The sequence below is a fragment of the Botrytis fragariae genome (genome assembly GCF_013461495.1).
Source record: "Botrytis fragariae strain BVB16 chromosome Unknown tig00000050, whole genome shotgun sequence".
NCBI classification, from domain to species: Eukaryota; Fungi; Ascomycota; class Leotiomycetes; order Helotiales; family Sclerotiniaceae; genus Botrytis; species Botrytis fragariae.
This window is the reverse complement of record NW_023500992.1, coordinates 1,179,772-1,194,111: the sequence shown is the minus strand read 5'-3', so window position 1 is coordinate 1,194,111 and position 14,340 is coordinate 1,179,772. Positions and strand designations below refer to the sequence as shown.

The following is a 14,340-nucleotide window of genomic DNA, read 5'->3' as shown; positions in this document are numbered from 1 at the left end:
GAAACTTTACTTCTATGAATGTATTACTAGAATTTTGGAGAAAGACTCTTTCATGCTATCATTGTCTTTGTTTCCGAAACGTATCAACTTATCAATCTTCCTATATAACAAGACGGAAACTTTAAAATACGTGAATAAGTACTACCGATTCAGATACAGATATGCAACAAATCGACTTTTAAATTCCGAAAGGTCACGAGTTCGGAAAGCATGAATGCTATCGGGGGCTAGGGGTTTGGGAGCTTGTCCCCATCAAGGAGATATATAATTATGCCGACGGGGGTGATCCCCGAAGCCCCGATCGTTACAAACGAGCCTCTCTAAGGGCCACGATCTTTCTCTGTTCAGTGGAGAAAGATTGTTAAACAGGATGTTGGGCAAATGATGTGGGTGGCCCAGTGGCAGAAGTGCAAAGCGGTGTACAAAAGTAATCTGCTTATATAATTCATACTTCTGTAAAGATGAGTCTAATCGTGGTGATTTCTCATCTCCAAAGATTTGAAAAGATCCAGGTGACAAATATCTAGTCAAAGATATCAGTAGGAATGTGTCTGCAAGCTTCATGAGTAGTCTCTATCTTGTTTTTCCATCATGGTTGCATTTTTCAACAGAGGTTGCCTCCCGACATAAGAGAATTTTTGCGCGTCCGTTATCACTTTTGGGGGGGAGATGTATCATTTTTTCCCTATCGATGATCTGTACGTCTCAAGTCTAGTGATTTCTGTAAGTCTTCTTCGGGAGGGGGGATGTATTGATTTTATCAGGTGGCGCTTTGGCGGCGTACTAAACTGATATGCCTACTGATGAGGGTGAGCATTTTTACGCATGACTATTCAAGAATTTAAAAGATTAAGGATAGATGTAAGTTTGATGGATAAATCTCAAAAGTTCATACGTTGGGCGCTATCATTGCATTTGGAGGTTTTGTGTATGGGCGGGCCATGGATAATGTATAATGTAGAGAAGCAGAAACGATACATTTACTATCGATTCTCAATATATTTGTTTTGAAAACAAGACGACGAAGGCAGAATGCTGGTAATTTTACTTTCGAAAAAAATGTTTGATTTTCCTAAAATACAGTCACCGGTACATTCATATCCAATGACTCCCAGAAGCCCCTCGAATGTTAAATATACACTTCAAGTCTTCAACTCCAAAATGACAATACATGAAAAAGACCTCCACATCCATTTATGGGTAATCCAGCTTGTAATCACCAGACAAGTCACCGCCTCGCAAAGAAATATAATACACTAAGAGAATGTAACAGACACCTTTCCACCATTGTTGAACCCTTGGCAGCCACCTGATGGTTGACCGCTAGCAAGACCGTACGTAGCACCAGTCTGGCTTCCGGCAGCACAATTGATCAACGAATAGGTACCTGCATTTCCGCACGTATTCCCGCTGTTACAAGTAAAGACACACTTGGACATACTGGAGGTACAACTGCCAACTTGGATGGTCATGGCGTTTCCACCCATGTTGACTTCGCGAGAGACGTCTACTGTAGCATAGGCACCGGTTGTGAATTCTCCCCAAGTATTAAAAACTTGGCCGTATTGGCTCAGAGTGGTCTTCTGATTATAAAGACCAGCCCATCCACCGGATACTCCATTTGCCATGGAGATTGTAACGGATTGACCGGCGCCCAATGAATAAGAGACTTGGGGTTTTCGGGCGTTCATGAAAGAGCTTTGATAATCCCCTGCAGCTTGAGTCCAGATGATTACAGTGACGGGTGCGGCTGCACTATTCTTGAAAACAAATGTGTTGGGTCCCTGACTTCCGATCCAGACTGCACCATTGGCAGCCTTTGCGTTTGTTCCCATGCCGGCCATCCCGATAGACGACATATGGTTGCAATCTGCGGCGGTGAGACCAGCGACAGGACTGGCACAAGAGAACCCTCGCTTCTCAAGAGTGACCTCACTAGATGGTGATGTTAGAAGAATCAGCATGGAGGGGATAAATATGGTACTAGCCTTGGGACTGCGGGGGCAGCTAGAGCAAGGGAGAGCAAGCTCATCCCCGCGACGATACTGGAAATAGAAAACAACATTGTGGTATATTTGGTGAAATTTGCTGATGTGCGAATCTTAAGTTGCGACTTGTGACTCGAAAGAAGTGAAGTGTAAGGTAAAGGAGTGACTTTTTAAATAAATATAATAGGAAAAAAAAATATGACTGAGAACAGATCTGAAAAGGAGTGACAAAATGAGTGACAAAGTACGAACGCAGAGGGTTGTGGAAAAAATCCGAGTACAGTTTTAAGAAGATTCGGACGCAGACAGGTAAAGCTGCTGGTGGCTGCTTAAGTATAATACTTGAAACCATTCATACGGTGCTGCTGATAACTGGAATGCTCGGCCTGGGGGCAGGAATGCCACCTCCAACAACAAGGAAAATGAAATATTCCTACAGTACGTAGGATAAGAGTACGGATACCACATCATGTTTGCAAAAGGTTCTAGAAACGGCTTCGTCCCTGTCAAACTTTATCAAAAGTGCACTCAAGTCCATTACTTCATGGGAGACTGTTTTCGAGTGTTACATCAGATCCAGGGCCTCGAGATGCTATTTCCGGCACGTGCATGCAAAGGGGGAGCATCAAGCGAGATCGTTTTGAGTTGTTTAATGTGATCAGCCAATTGAGTGAGGGTAAAGTTGTCGTAAGGATGCAAGATGAGGAGAGCCCATGTCAGCATCAACGAAATAATCTAATTTCCCGAGATCCTAATCGCGGGCTGTGTTCTGGCACGACACAACCAAATATCACGATTTCTGAGATTGAAATAAAATTGTTACGCTGGATAGTATGATTATAGGAAATGTCAGCTCTTATTGCAGAAAACATACCATGGCTATGTATTGTAGGAAGAAACATTTGCTTCCCTCAACGATTGCTCCCACGATCTGTTATCATGTCATCTTGTGGCTGCCATGAAATCTCCTTGCTCGTCAATAGATATCAAAATTTAATTCTCTTGGCAGCCGCCGTCCGACAGCAGTCCTCGAATTTGACCTTATCAATGCGGGGACTTACCAACTGCCATTCAATCGCTCTCGATTTTGGCCTCATAGCGGGGTTTGCGTTTCAGCGACACGTATACTATTCATTTTTGAGCATCTGCACGCGTCACCAAACAGTTTTCTCTGGCTATGACTGCAAATTTGGGCTAGATGGAATGCGTGGTGGCTAAGTAAAAGATAAGACTATGAAGCTGACGTGCCAAGTTGAAAATGTCAATTGCTGGAGTTTGTACAAGTACGCTTTCCGAGATATTCGGATAAAAAAGAGGCCGGCCCGACCATTGAATTAATCACTGACATCTTTCATTCAATTGAATTATGAATCAATCCCAAATGGATCATGTTTAGTTGTCAGCTTTCAAAAATCTTGAATCTTCGAATCTGTACTCGATATCGAAGGTGTGGAGAATAACCAAGTTGTAGAAAGATTGACAAACCCGTCCTCTTGTTCTCCGCTGAATAGCCGAAGTAGAACGTTGTGCCGTACACGTGGTAGCCGTAAAAGTGATCAAAATGTTCATGATCCTACAATAATTAAAGATACCTCGTAGTTACAAGCGTCTTGATCGATTTCAGCCTTGGCGCGTTATTTGCCAACTTGATCGTAGAGCCACCTAATCTAAGATCTGGTGCGATCACGTGATACATAATTCCACGTCTTAGGAGGGCAACGTGAAAAGCTGATTGGGTGGTTGGAAGTAGCCATTCGTTTTGAGTTACTATTAGTTAAAGAGTTATCGCAATCTACATGCGCTTGGTAGACTCGAGTATCATAGTATAAATAGATGGGCAAAGAACCTTCCATCAATATGCATAAATTTTCTTCTTCGTACTCTGTAAAACCGACCCCAACCTCATTTACATGATTCACTTATCATACCTCACAACTGTATATTTCAGCCGAATGAAGCGAGCGTTTGAAGATGCCTAAGAAACTGTCGAAGATTCGAAATCTCTTATTTGACGTATACTGTTGAAACTAGTATGATGGCACAGCATGCTGTGAGAGTAAATGAAGTATATATTGCTGCTTTCATCCTCCCCTTCCACATACGACCATAGACTGAGGAGAATTGGGCATCCCGTCCGCTCTGCCATACACAAGCCTCAGATCGGTAGATTAGTAGTTGGGTGGGTGACCACCAGCGAATCCCTACTGTTGTATGTTTTTTGCTTTTTGTCCAGATTCCACAGGGAACTACCTCATAGCTACGGGTAAGAATCGAAGATGCGTGCCCTGGATTTTTATCTAAGTGGTACATGTCCTCTTTTTTACTTCACACAAACACTTAGTGTCAAGACTCCGTCACAAGACATCATTTCTTAGTTCAGAATCCTAGATCAGCTCCATGTTCCATTTGCCGGACCGAATCTACCACTTTCAGGTAATGAAAGCCATGGAAGACCATTTCCATCTGCCGTGTTGAGGTAAACTGTATTGCCTATAAGCTCAAATGTTAGTCAATCTTACTTTTCACAAAGCATACTTGAGATGAGAGGAAAAACTTACCCCACCAATCTGGAAATTGTGCTCCAGGATATGTGATGCAGAAGAATATCACAATTGCTGAAAGAGCAAGACCCGTATCGAGTGCAGCTGCTAAGACGTAATTGTACTTGGCTTTAGTCTGTCAGTATCAACTCTCTTGTGTAGACGGGGTTGTACTTACACCACCACGCAAAGAATTTTGCTTTGATCCACCAATTAAATGTCAAATTTACCAGTGCCCAACTACTATAGTTGATGCCCGTAGCCGGTGGCACGTTATAGGTTCCCACAAATATCAACGGCCAGTTTATAAGTCGTATCCAGCTTCTCTCTTCACCGGTATCCTTCCTCCAGTATTTCCATACAATCCACGTGATTATTGGCATAAGTGCACCGATCCAAAAGAAGTGCAACAGGCCAGAATAAATTTTGCCGATAGAGTATACGCGTCCTGGTCCAATTGCACCCCAGATGACAGAGGAAGAAAAGGTTGTACGGCCATTTGGACACGTAAAACCATTTGATTGATCTTCTGAGCAAATATCTTTGACATTACCGAGCATCCATAGAGTCACTCCAACTTGCGTAAGAGCCCCAAGAATCTAGATCAACCTATTAAGAACTGTTTGAATTGATGAATACATAGGCCAACTCACAGTGGCACTTCCTTGTGCGAAAAAAAGAGTTCGAGGTGGCACTTTCATATAATGACCTAGCTTCATATCTTGAGCGAAGTACAGGCCTTGGCCCACTACATCAGTAGAAAGAACCTTGAAAATTATATCTGTAGTTGGTAAGTTACATCATTGTCTTTCGCATTAACATGGAAAAATACATACTCGCTAATGGTCGCCCAGTAAACATGTATCCACCAATAAATTCGGCTAGAACATTGAGTTGATTGGCATCTACGTTGGTTATCCCCTGAATAATACCACATGGAATCATGTAAAATGCCGGTATGATTACTGCCAGTATAACAGCCCACCACGGCAAGGTCGTATCATAAACTTCGACCATCACAATACCTAATGCAAGCATTATAACGGTGATAGCTCCATACCAATACCAAGGAGTCCGTGAGTAGAGGCGCATCAAACGAGCATGGATATCCAATTTAGTCCGACCAGCAAATGCATCAAGAATTTGAGTGCCATGCCAGAGGTATATGTGCACTGGAACAGCGGTAATGGCTGCAAAAGATATACCATATACGAAAGCAAATGTAGCAGGAAGGAATGCAGGTGAATATTCGGCGTATGCAGTTGCGTTCAAAGTATTCGACGAAGTCATGATCCGGGAAACGTTGTATAGGGATGCGGTGTTATCGTATACATCAGCCGAACAAAGTGGAAGATAGGCTGTGTACCAAACGTTTGCATAACTGTGGATATGAGAGTCAATATTTAGATTGACTGAGGAGTGATGTGCTTTGACCTACTAAAGACCAGGGGTAACAATCCAAAAGAAAACCACAAACCCACCGAATACATTTAAAGCTATGAGTTTTTGTCAGCCATTTGGATTGAATACATAAAATAGAAACGCGACTTACCGGCCCACGCTGGCGAAAGTAGAGGATTTGTGTTATATGCTATCTGTGACCAATCAAACGTGATCGGACTCAATCCGAGACCTGTAACCATTCCGAACAGATGATTGACGATCAGGTTGTTTGGAGCAATCCAACAGACCCAAGTAAAATATGAGAGAGCCACAAATATTAAACCGGGAAAAAAGTACCACACTCCCGCTCCAACCATAACATACATAAAGAATCGTAATCGACTAATCTCCCAGCCATTGGCGATAGCATTTGCTCGAGAATGTAATGTGGAAAGTAAAGCGCAATTAGACAGCACACCTGGCCAGATTATAGAAGCTGGCTCTACCAACCAAGGGGAAGATAGCCCCGCAACGCCAAAACCCATCATTTGACAACAAAGGACGATAAGAATTGAGAAGCCAGGCTTCAAATCAAAGTTGTAAAATGCTTTTGCAGCTTGAATAATACTCGTTGAGTCTGCGCTTCCATAACCAAAGCTTACGTTACTCATGATGGTTACCACAGTGTGCTCCTTGATGTTGAAATGCCTGTCGGGGTTGATACACCATTTCCCCAGAGGCCCTAGATTGAGAGTGTAGAGGGGTAAAATCTTTGCCAAAAGTATACCAAAAGGCATTGCCAGAAGTTCAGCAACGAGTGCAACAATATGAACTGAGGGGTAACGAAGACTGAAGAATTGATTGATACCAGCACCAATCATAGTGAAAGCAAACCCTAAAATCCACATCCTCAAAGTATTGACAGGAATGGCTTGATCGTCGACTTCTGGAACTACGGCTCTGACTGGAATGCTGTTAGTTTCACTATTTCCTCAGAATGTGTATTTATATTGACCTTCAGGATATGGCGATGTATCGCCTTCTATATCATCCAGCCCTTCATCATTGAGTATTTTTCCAACGTCAACCTCCAATTCTTGCATGTGTTGCGTTCCCACTTTGATCTCAGCATCTTGACCTTTGCCACTTTTCTCATTCAGATCTTGCCTTGCGTTTGCTGATATTTCCGACGACATTTTGGTAACATTGGGAAGAAAGTTTGTTATCGTGTTGTACGAAATGCAGTCAGGATATGTCTTTGTATTTCAATGCGAATCGTCGTCCTACCCCAACATTGAACCAACAATGTAGCGAGGGAAGATAACGATACTTCATTGTCTATCAACCAATGGAACTTCCATTAATTCTCATCACTGATCTTTCGATAAGGACTTCCATTCTGAGATAAAAACAACCTAGAATTGGAGGGGGTACCACACGGCTATCATTTGCCGCAGGGTGTTTTATGCAGGGGATTTGCCAAGCTAGCATTGCGTATTTGCTGTATGATAAGAAATATACACCTTCCTTTTTTGTGTACAGACCCTGATAATTCTTCAACTGCAACCAGTGGTAACGGGTCATTGATATCGCGTTTTGGGTAATGAGCAGGAAGCAGATACAAACTAATCTTCCGGAAAGTTCTGGGTTTGGGCGCTGTTAATTATCACCGCCTTCTACTTCCATTTTACGGCAGAATTATCGGAATCTTATCTTATCTGCCGGGACTACCAACCGTTGCAAACCGTTGCATCTTGCGATTGTTCATCGACAAACCCGCTACAAGGGTTCTAGACTACAATTCGTGGCTGTCTACTACACTCACCATGACTGGACGCTATCTCCCCGGTAATAGATTGCATGCATGCAAATCATTATAATTCCCTATCGTTATCAAATCCCAGGCACTTACCTCATCGAACGCGGCACAAATACATAATCAAAAGGCACACACGATATATAGATAGCGGGTCCATTTGTTAACTGCAGTGAAGTGATAGATGCATTCAGTATACATACTTTTCATGCCAATAAAACAAAGCGAAACCCATCATCCAGAGCAATTTTGACCCCGATGTTTTGAAGGAGGACCCAGTTGAGGGCCTTGGGCAGACCTTTTCTTGGATTTCTTTGGTTGCGGAGGCGACCCAGGTAATTTGCGAATAATACCTTTGGGGCCAAGACTGTAATATTAGTAAGCCATTCAGGAAATCTGGACATCCGAAACTTACACAAATCGAGGCTGTATACCTGCTCGTATACATGCCTCGAAAATGTCCCTTGGGAGAGGGGCTTGGTTATTATCAGCCATCCAGTTATTACACAGTACTAGAAATATCTCCAGATCAGCATCCCAAAAATCTAATCTGTACCAAGGTTCTTTTCTGTCTGCTAAATAGATCCTAGTTGCACTGGAGAAGCATTCTACCTGTGCCCCAGAAACTCTTACTTGCATCGGAGTTGTCGGAGCTGGTAAGCTTGTAGGCCACCCATTACTAAGAGTGCGGAGAATTGCATGGTACGGGGTTGGTGGCTTTCCATTCTTGTTTCGGATTCTGATCTGTTAGCCATAAAATCTACAGCGCGTAGCTTCGAGTATCTTACTGAAATAATTCCTTACGCTCGCTAGAATTCAAGAGAAATTCTCTCCATTCTTCGGCACTCAAATCTATTCCGCCATTCCTACGTATATATTGATGAAGGGTATGTTCTGGCATTCTGAATCTCATCGTATCAATAGCCAATTCTCTTTTCTGGTTGATTAAGTAGTTTTTGATCTCATCATAACGTGGACAAGAAGGTATCTCTTCGTCGTCGTCTTCTCCCTCTTCCACTTCTTCCTCTTCTTCTTCATTATATTCTTCATCCTCCTCTTCATCACCCCTTGGTGGAGGATTGGGTGGTAGCAAGTAACTAGATTCTAAATTCCCGTGAGCAATTATTGCATTTCTGATTGCATGGGCGCGCTGCTTATACGAGTTGCGAAACCAATCTACAATGCTCTGGATTTGATCCTTCGGTTCCGTTTCTATCATCTTGGTGTCTAAATCTATGGTTTCGAAGCCAGCAGCGGGTGGTTCAGGAGGTAAACCATCTGGCCTATTGATGGTTCTTTTCCCGTATAGTTTCGGAATATGCGTACTTCTAGGTCCGAATCTATGTTTAAGAATTAGCAAACCCAAAGTCTGTAGTCTTACAGAAACGACCCACACCGCTTTGTATGTATTCCACCAAAGTTGGCTCTGAATATCGATAAAATAAGTCAAAGTTATTGGCCATACATGTGAAATAAAATAATTTGGAGGCTTTCTAATGAGAATCAATGGATTTGTTGTTAATGGCTCGGTTACTGATTTGTCAAATTCACTCCTGCTTCGATTAGTATTGTATTTTGGAGGAGGGACAAAATCCAAGTCCTACAGATAAAATCCCATAGGCGGAATGCCCCGACAAGGCACACTTTCTTCCCGCAAGAAATCTTGGGCGATGCCGCCAAATACCTTCCGAAAGTATCAGCTTACTGTGGAACGGGAATATAGTTAAAACATAGGGTAGCCTCACAAAGCTTTCCATTGAGAAGCCTCTACAATCAATCAGCAAGTATCGACGGAATTGGGGATTTGATCGAAGACAACACATACAATTCGGACGTTCTTTGATGTTCGAACCATGGTTCCAAATTCTGCCCAACGACATCCTCACCATCCATTCTTATGCCCCATTTCCGCAGACAATCCCAAAAGGCATGCTATGCTCACAGTCAGCACCAGAATCATTCGTTAACTATCTCTATATATATGTAAATTTTGACAGGACTTACACAAAGCTCATGCAGTAAGGTGGCCGCAAATCTATACGAAACTATCATTCGCTCCGCTTCAGTTATCTTGGCATTAAAGAATGGTTCCAGAATTTCAAAAGCCATTGATATACCTATTCCTCTTTTGGTAACTATATCCAGAGCCCCATTTGTGTTTGCAAACTCAAATTCATCTGGCAATCCGGATCTAGTATCTGTGTGTCCACTACTCAGATCCAGAATAACATCATCCCGAAACCTTTCAAGCATTTCTTGAACACGCATACGCTCATTAGCTTGGGCACATATCTCGGGGCGTCGTAATTTGAATCGTTGATATCCCTTCTTCCCTCGTAGTTCCGGTGGTAGATCAACCGGGTCTACCTCTTCCATTTCTCCAAAGAACAATGCGTCAAACCTACAAAGTCAGCATTCAATTGCACCAGCAACCAGAGAAACTCACCAAGGCCAAGTATACAAATTTGCCATAAACATCGTTGTTAATTGTAATGATGGTACCATCATATTCCAAACTGTATCATTTTCCCACTACCATCTCGAATTATCAGCATATATCCCATTCATTTTCATTTCCTTTCCTTACAGCATCCCAGTATCCTTCTCGTCCATTCCCGAGTGGGTACCTAGCCAATTGAGCAGGTAATTGCCGTCTCCATTTCGATCTTTGCAGAATCGGATGAATAGGACAGGTTAATTGTCCAGTCGCTTTCAAATTCGAATACGGGGCAAACGCATCGTGAAGATGGAGCTCTTGCGTGGTGAAACCTATCCATGAAGCCAATTAACATTAGACCTGTTCTCGCGTGGAAATTCTGGAGTGAAGAGGTGGCACAAAAACAAAAAAGAGAGACATACCACCAAATCTTTGAGACTGGTACCATTTCAAGTCCTGGTGAGCTTTATGTTTATAGTAATTTTCGTATGGAGGCGGAGTAATGGGCGTAATACCGCTTTTGAGTAAGCCAGGAAGTCGATGCAACGCTTTATGGTCTTCTCCAGTAGGATGCGTGTGCGATTCTGCGAGGCGAGTATACGTTGATGGCTGAGCGGCCATTTTGAGATGTGAGTAATCTTTAAAATTCTCGAGCTTCGTAGAATACAACTAAAAAGTCAGTTTTTCATATGTTTTTCTTTTCTTAGAGCTCCGGATTGGTATTGGAAAAATTCCATTGTTAGAGGAAGCGAGGATTTTGGGTTTTGAGGTCTTCTTTCTTATATTCTTTGTTGTTTAGCATCTGATATGGTAAATTGTTTACCGTTGGATTTTCTTTGTCAAGAGAATTAAAGGTTATTTATCCTTCACACTTTGTTTGGCCTTACCTTATACAGCATTTGGATGTCTGCTCAAAAATCGCGTTGAGGGTCAACAAAACCACACGATGGCATTTTACGCCTTGAAAACGACAAGATTCAACAAAAGGTAACAGATCAAAAGTAGAAGATGGATAAAGGGTAAGTCTTGGACATCCATTACTCATAAACATCTACATCCCATATACGATGCACTTTTGTAAGTTTTGTTGCACATCGTTTATCTTGCCGAGAGTACCCGGTGTATTGGCCTGTGTACATGGAAGTTTTGTTGCACAACTATAATTTTGTCCAGTCTCCAGTCTAGTAACGAGGTGCTTGTGCGATACCAGCTTTATACTCGAGGTAATAATTATGCACCGTTTTGAGATTCAAATTCTTGGATTTGAATAACGATCCAGGTATGGTCTGAGAATGAGGAAGTTGGTTACAACAACTCTACAAGATTCCCGGCGCATGTCGGTTATCTGATAGTTTTCCGTTTGGACCAGTTGCTTATTGTTTCGGATTGCTCGGGTGTGTGTGTGTGTAAAGAAAGAAGTGACCAGATGAGGAAACCGAAGGACATAAGCGAGGGAAATTAGAAGGAATGGCTCAGTTCAATCCTGAATCGGTGTTGGAAAAGGGAAAGTATCTATGGGTGTAATCCAATCCTCCTATATCAATCTTTATATATGACATTGCTTCGATCTCTATACGAAGAGAAAACATTGAGAAGAGGTAGAGTTACTTTATGAATGACTTACTAATCATTTTTCTTCTTGGCCAGACAACTCGCGGGACATATGAATCCATAGCAGTAAAGCACAAGAAGGGAAGACACTATTTGGTAGTGCCAAAAAAATTTCAAGGTAAATCAAATGATCTTAACTGAGTCTCATAACTCACCGTAATGGCATCATAGGAAATGACACAGTGTTCATAGATAAGTTAAGGCCACATGTAATAAAATTTGGCCTTTAAGACGTCTTGATTAATGAGGCTCACGAATGCTAACCAAGTATTTCCTGGTCCTGGCCAATGAAACCCATTCATCTACTTCTAAACATAAAATCTAGCCTGGTAGATCACCAGCAATCGACTAGTCTCTCCACGCTATCTATCTGGGTAGCTTATGACATTTCCCACACTTTTAAAAATTCGAATATTATATAAATCCCATCTTTCTGTCCTTACTATAATTTTATTGTATCAATTCGATATCTCAATCATATAACGTCCATTAATACTTCCAAATTCATCATACGCATCATCTCATAACATAGTCATCACAATTTTCCCATTTCTCATTATCAAGAGAGTCATATATGCGTCTTCCGTCAAATTAATTAGACCTTGTAATTCTCGACACAGTGTCAATCTAACATCACCACTCCCATATCATCTCAACGAGGTTCTCAGATACACCAGTTACACTGGAACAACTTTTTGACTTAATCAACCTCATCGAGTCACCCATCGTCTAGACGCCATTCCAACCACAATATCTTCACAATGTCAACCGAGTGTAAACTCCTAGCAAAGATATGGTGCTCGCCAACACCTACAGCACCTGCCGCAAAGGTACTCCACACTGCATGCCTATTATACCTCGAATCTATCAAATTGTCAACATCCTGCTCAAGTCCTGAGCCCCGCACTTTGGAAAGCCTACCTGCCGAGATCCAATACAAGATTATCGGGTATTTAGGATTTATGGGAAAAACTAAACTGCGACAGACAAACCATTTCTACAACACCACCATTCCAGCTCCTACTCCCACTGATGAAGAACTCCGTGAGTTAATCCTTGCTACCGAATCAGAAGATTATGCAACAAGCAAACAACTATTAGCTTGTAACAACTGTTTACGCTTGCGACATGTATCCAAATTCAGAGACACTCAGACAAAAGGGAAAAGAATCCGCAATGGACCGCAGCGCCATCTTCGTCTCTGCCTGCAATGTGCAATATGGAAGGGATGGTATCGGCTTGGTAAATTTATTAAAGTATACGGCGAGGATGTGTACATCTGTCGGTGTAGGAGAGCCACACCAAAGGCAAATCTGCCCTCCAATTGGATTGCACATAAACGATGTGCAGATTGTTTTTCGGAAATGGAAAAATCACGGCAAAGGAGAGAAGAAAGCAAGCGCAAGAGGAAGGATGTATTGATGATGGCATGGAAGGAATGGTTCACTCCGGAGCAGGAACAAGAACAAAGGGACATGTACTTTCATTTTGGACCCCGACGCACGCCTTCCTAGCTTTCTGGGGCATGTAGATCAGTTAGAGGGAGAAAAATGATGCTACAAAAGGAGCTTTCCCAACAAACTCAATCCTTGGGAATTTGAAGAATAAACTCGCAAATTGGGAAAGCTTCTTTGTCCTTTCTTCGCTTGAGAAGAGACATGAAAATATGAAGGAGCTAATAATCACTGCCATACTAAAGTCACCGACTTATCGCAATTTGGGTTCCCCAATGTAGATATAAGACTGTGCATACTATCTCAGAATCGTATTGTCTTTACCACTAGAGTACGTACGACGCCCAGGTCATTCAACCAAGACGCGCATCACAACAATCATTGCTATATTTCAGCACCCATCCCCTTAAACAACTCTCTTAACCTCTTCTCCAAAAACAAGCAAAGGCTTCTCCGAGCTAAAGTTGGGAACATCGCCCATGATAGTTGGTCCTTCGGCCTCTCCAGCCTTAGCCCATGCCTCCTTGCTCTCGAACCAGAGGAGTGCTTGCCTATTATTATTTTATTAGCTATTATATCACATAAATGACATTCGATGTCCAGTCATTCTCTTCCGAGATACATATATATATCTGGGATAAGAACAGCACACAAGACTCGAGGAAAACATACATAGAGTAATCTGTGCTCTCATCCAACTTGGTAACAGTCCAGTTCTTCAGTCCGTGGGGACCCCATTTCTCCTGAACAAGTGGCATATGTGTCTTCATATAGTAATCCAAGTCGAAAGTTGAGGTTTCGGTCTTGGGGTATATAACGGTGACGATTACGGACATTTTGGCGGTTTGTTTGATTATTTTGAGATCGAAATTGAAAGAAAATTGGAGTTATATGACCAGAATTTAATCCTCGAGTTGCTGATTTGTTGTTGTTTTCGTTGGAAGGGTTGAGGTTAAAGAGAGAAAAAAGAAGAGAGGTCGCTGGCAACACGGCTAGTTTATAATCAACCCCGCATCTTCTTCCGTGCACGACGATAGCACAACCTTCCGTCCAGCCAGAAAGTGTACAACTCCGACGCTACATACGCTAAATCGGTGTTAACGAATTAGCA

General features: G+C 42.3%; 6 protein-coding genes across 6 annotated transcripts; 2 read left to right on the top strand and 4 right to left on the bottom strand.

Annotated features, from left to right (window-relative positions):
• Positions 1 to 1,256: 1,256 nt before the first annotated feature.
• Positions 1,257 to 2,065, bottom strand: Bfra_004373 (putative candidate effector 5 protein; the record flags this gene model as incomplete). Its single annotated transcript, XM_037334780.1, has 2 exons — positions 1,257 to 1,935; positions 1,989 to 2,065. 2 exons carry the CDS (start codon positions 2,063 to 2,065, stop codon positions 1,257 to 1,259), a joined length of 756 nt encoding a protein of 251 aa, XP_037193314.1.
• A 168-nt stretch (positions 2,066 to 2,233) lies between these two features.
• On the top strand, positions 2,234 to 2,825 carry Bfra_004372 (uncharacterized protein; the record flags this gene model as incomplete). The annotated part of the gene is made up of 2 exons (XM_037334779.1): positions 2,234 to 2,426; positions 2,512 to 2,825. Coding segments are annotated over 2 exons (507 nt in total), but the record flags the coding sequence as incomplete, so codon positions are not given.
• A 1,552-nt stretch (positions 2,826 to 4,377) lies between these two features.
• Bfra_004371 (putative small oligopeptide opt family protein) lies at positions 4,378 to 7,107 on the bottom strand (the record flags this gene model as incomplete). Its single annotated transcript, XM_037334778.1, has 8 exons — positions 4,378 to 4,478; positions 4,547 to 4,657; positions 4,707 to 5,127; positions 5,182 to 5,309; positions 5,365 to 5,909; positions 5,967 to 6,024; positions 6,081 to 6,875; positions 6,927 to 7,107. The coding sequence occupies 8 exons, from the start codon at positions 7,105 to 7,107 to the stop codon at positions 4,378 to 4,380; spliced, it is 2,340 nt and encodes a 779-aa protein (XP_037193312.1).
• An 854-nt stretch (positions 7,108 to 7,961) lies between these two features.
• Positions 7,962 to 10,785, bottom strand: Bfra_004370 (uncharacterized protein; the record flags this gene model as incomplete). The annotated part of the gene is made up of 11 exons (XM_037334777.1): positions 7,962 to 8,094; positions 8,143 to 8,466; positions 8,516 to 9,067; positions 9,122 to 9,280; positions 9,332 to 9,411; positions 9,473 to 9,494; positions 9,553 to 9,659; positions 9,732 to 10,128; positions 10,174 to 10,259; positions 10,315 to 10,496; positions 10,587 to 10,785. The coding sequence occupies 11 exons, from the start codon at positions 10,783 to 10,785 to the stop codon at positions 7,962 to 7,964; spliced, it is 2,241 nt and encodes a 746-aa protein (XP_037193311.1).
• Positions 10,786 to 12,536: 1,751 nt separating this feature from the next.
• Bfra_004369 (uncharacterized protein) lies at positions 12,537 to 13,289 on the top strand (the record flags this gene model as incomplete). Its single annotated transcript, XM_037334776.1, has 1 exon — positions 12,537 to 13,289. One exon carries the CDS (start codon positions 12,537 to 12,539, stop codon positions 13,287 to 13,289), a length of 753 nt encoding a protein of 250 aa, XP_037193310.1.
• A 346-nt stretch (positions 13,290 to 13,635) lies between these two features.
• On the bottom strand, positions 13,636 to 14,065 carry Bfra_004368 (putative ethyl tert-butyl ether degradation protein; the record flags this gene model as incomplete). The annotated part of the gene is made up of 2 exons (XM_037334775.1): positions 13,636 to 13,780; positions 13,902 to 14,065. 2 exons carry the CDS (start codon positions 14,063 to 14,065, stop codon positions 13,636 to 13,638), a joined length of 309 nt encoding a protein of 102 aa, XP_037193309.1.
• Between the last annotated feature and the right edge of the window lie 275 nt (positions 14,066 to 14,340).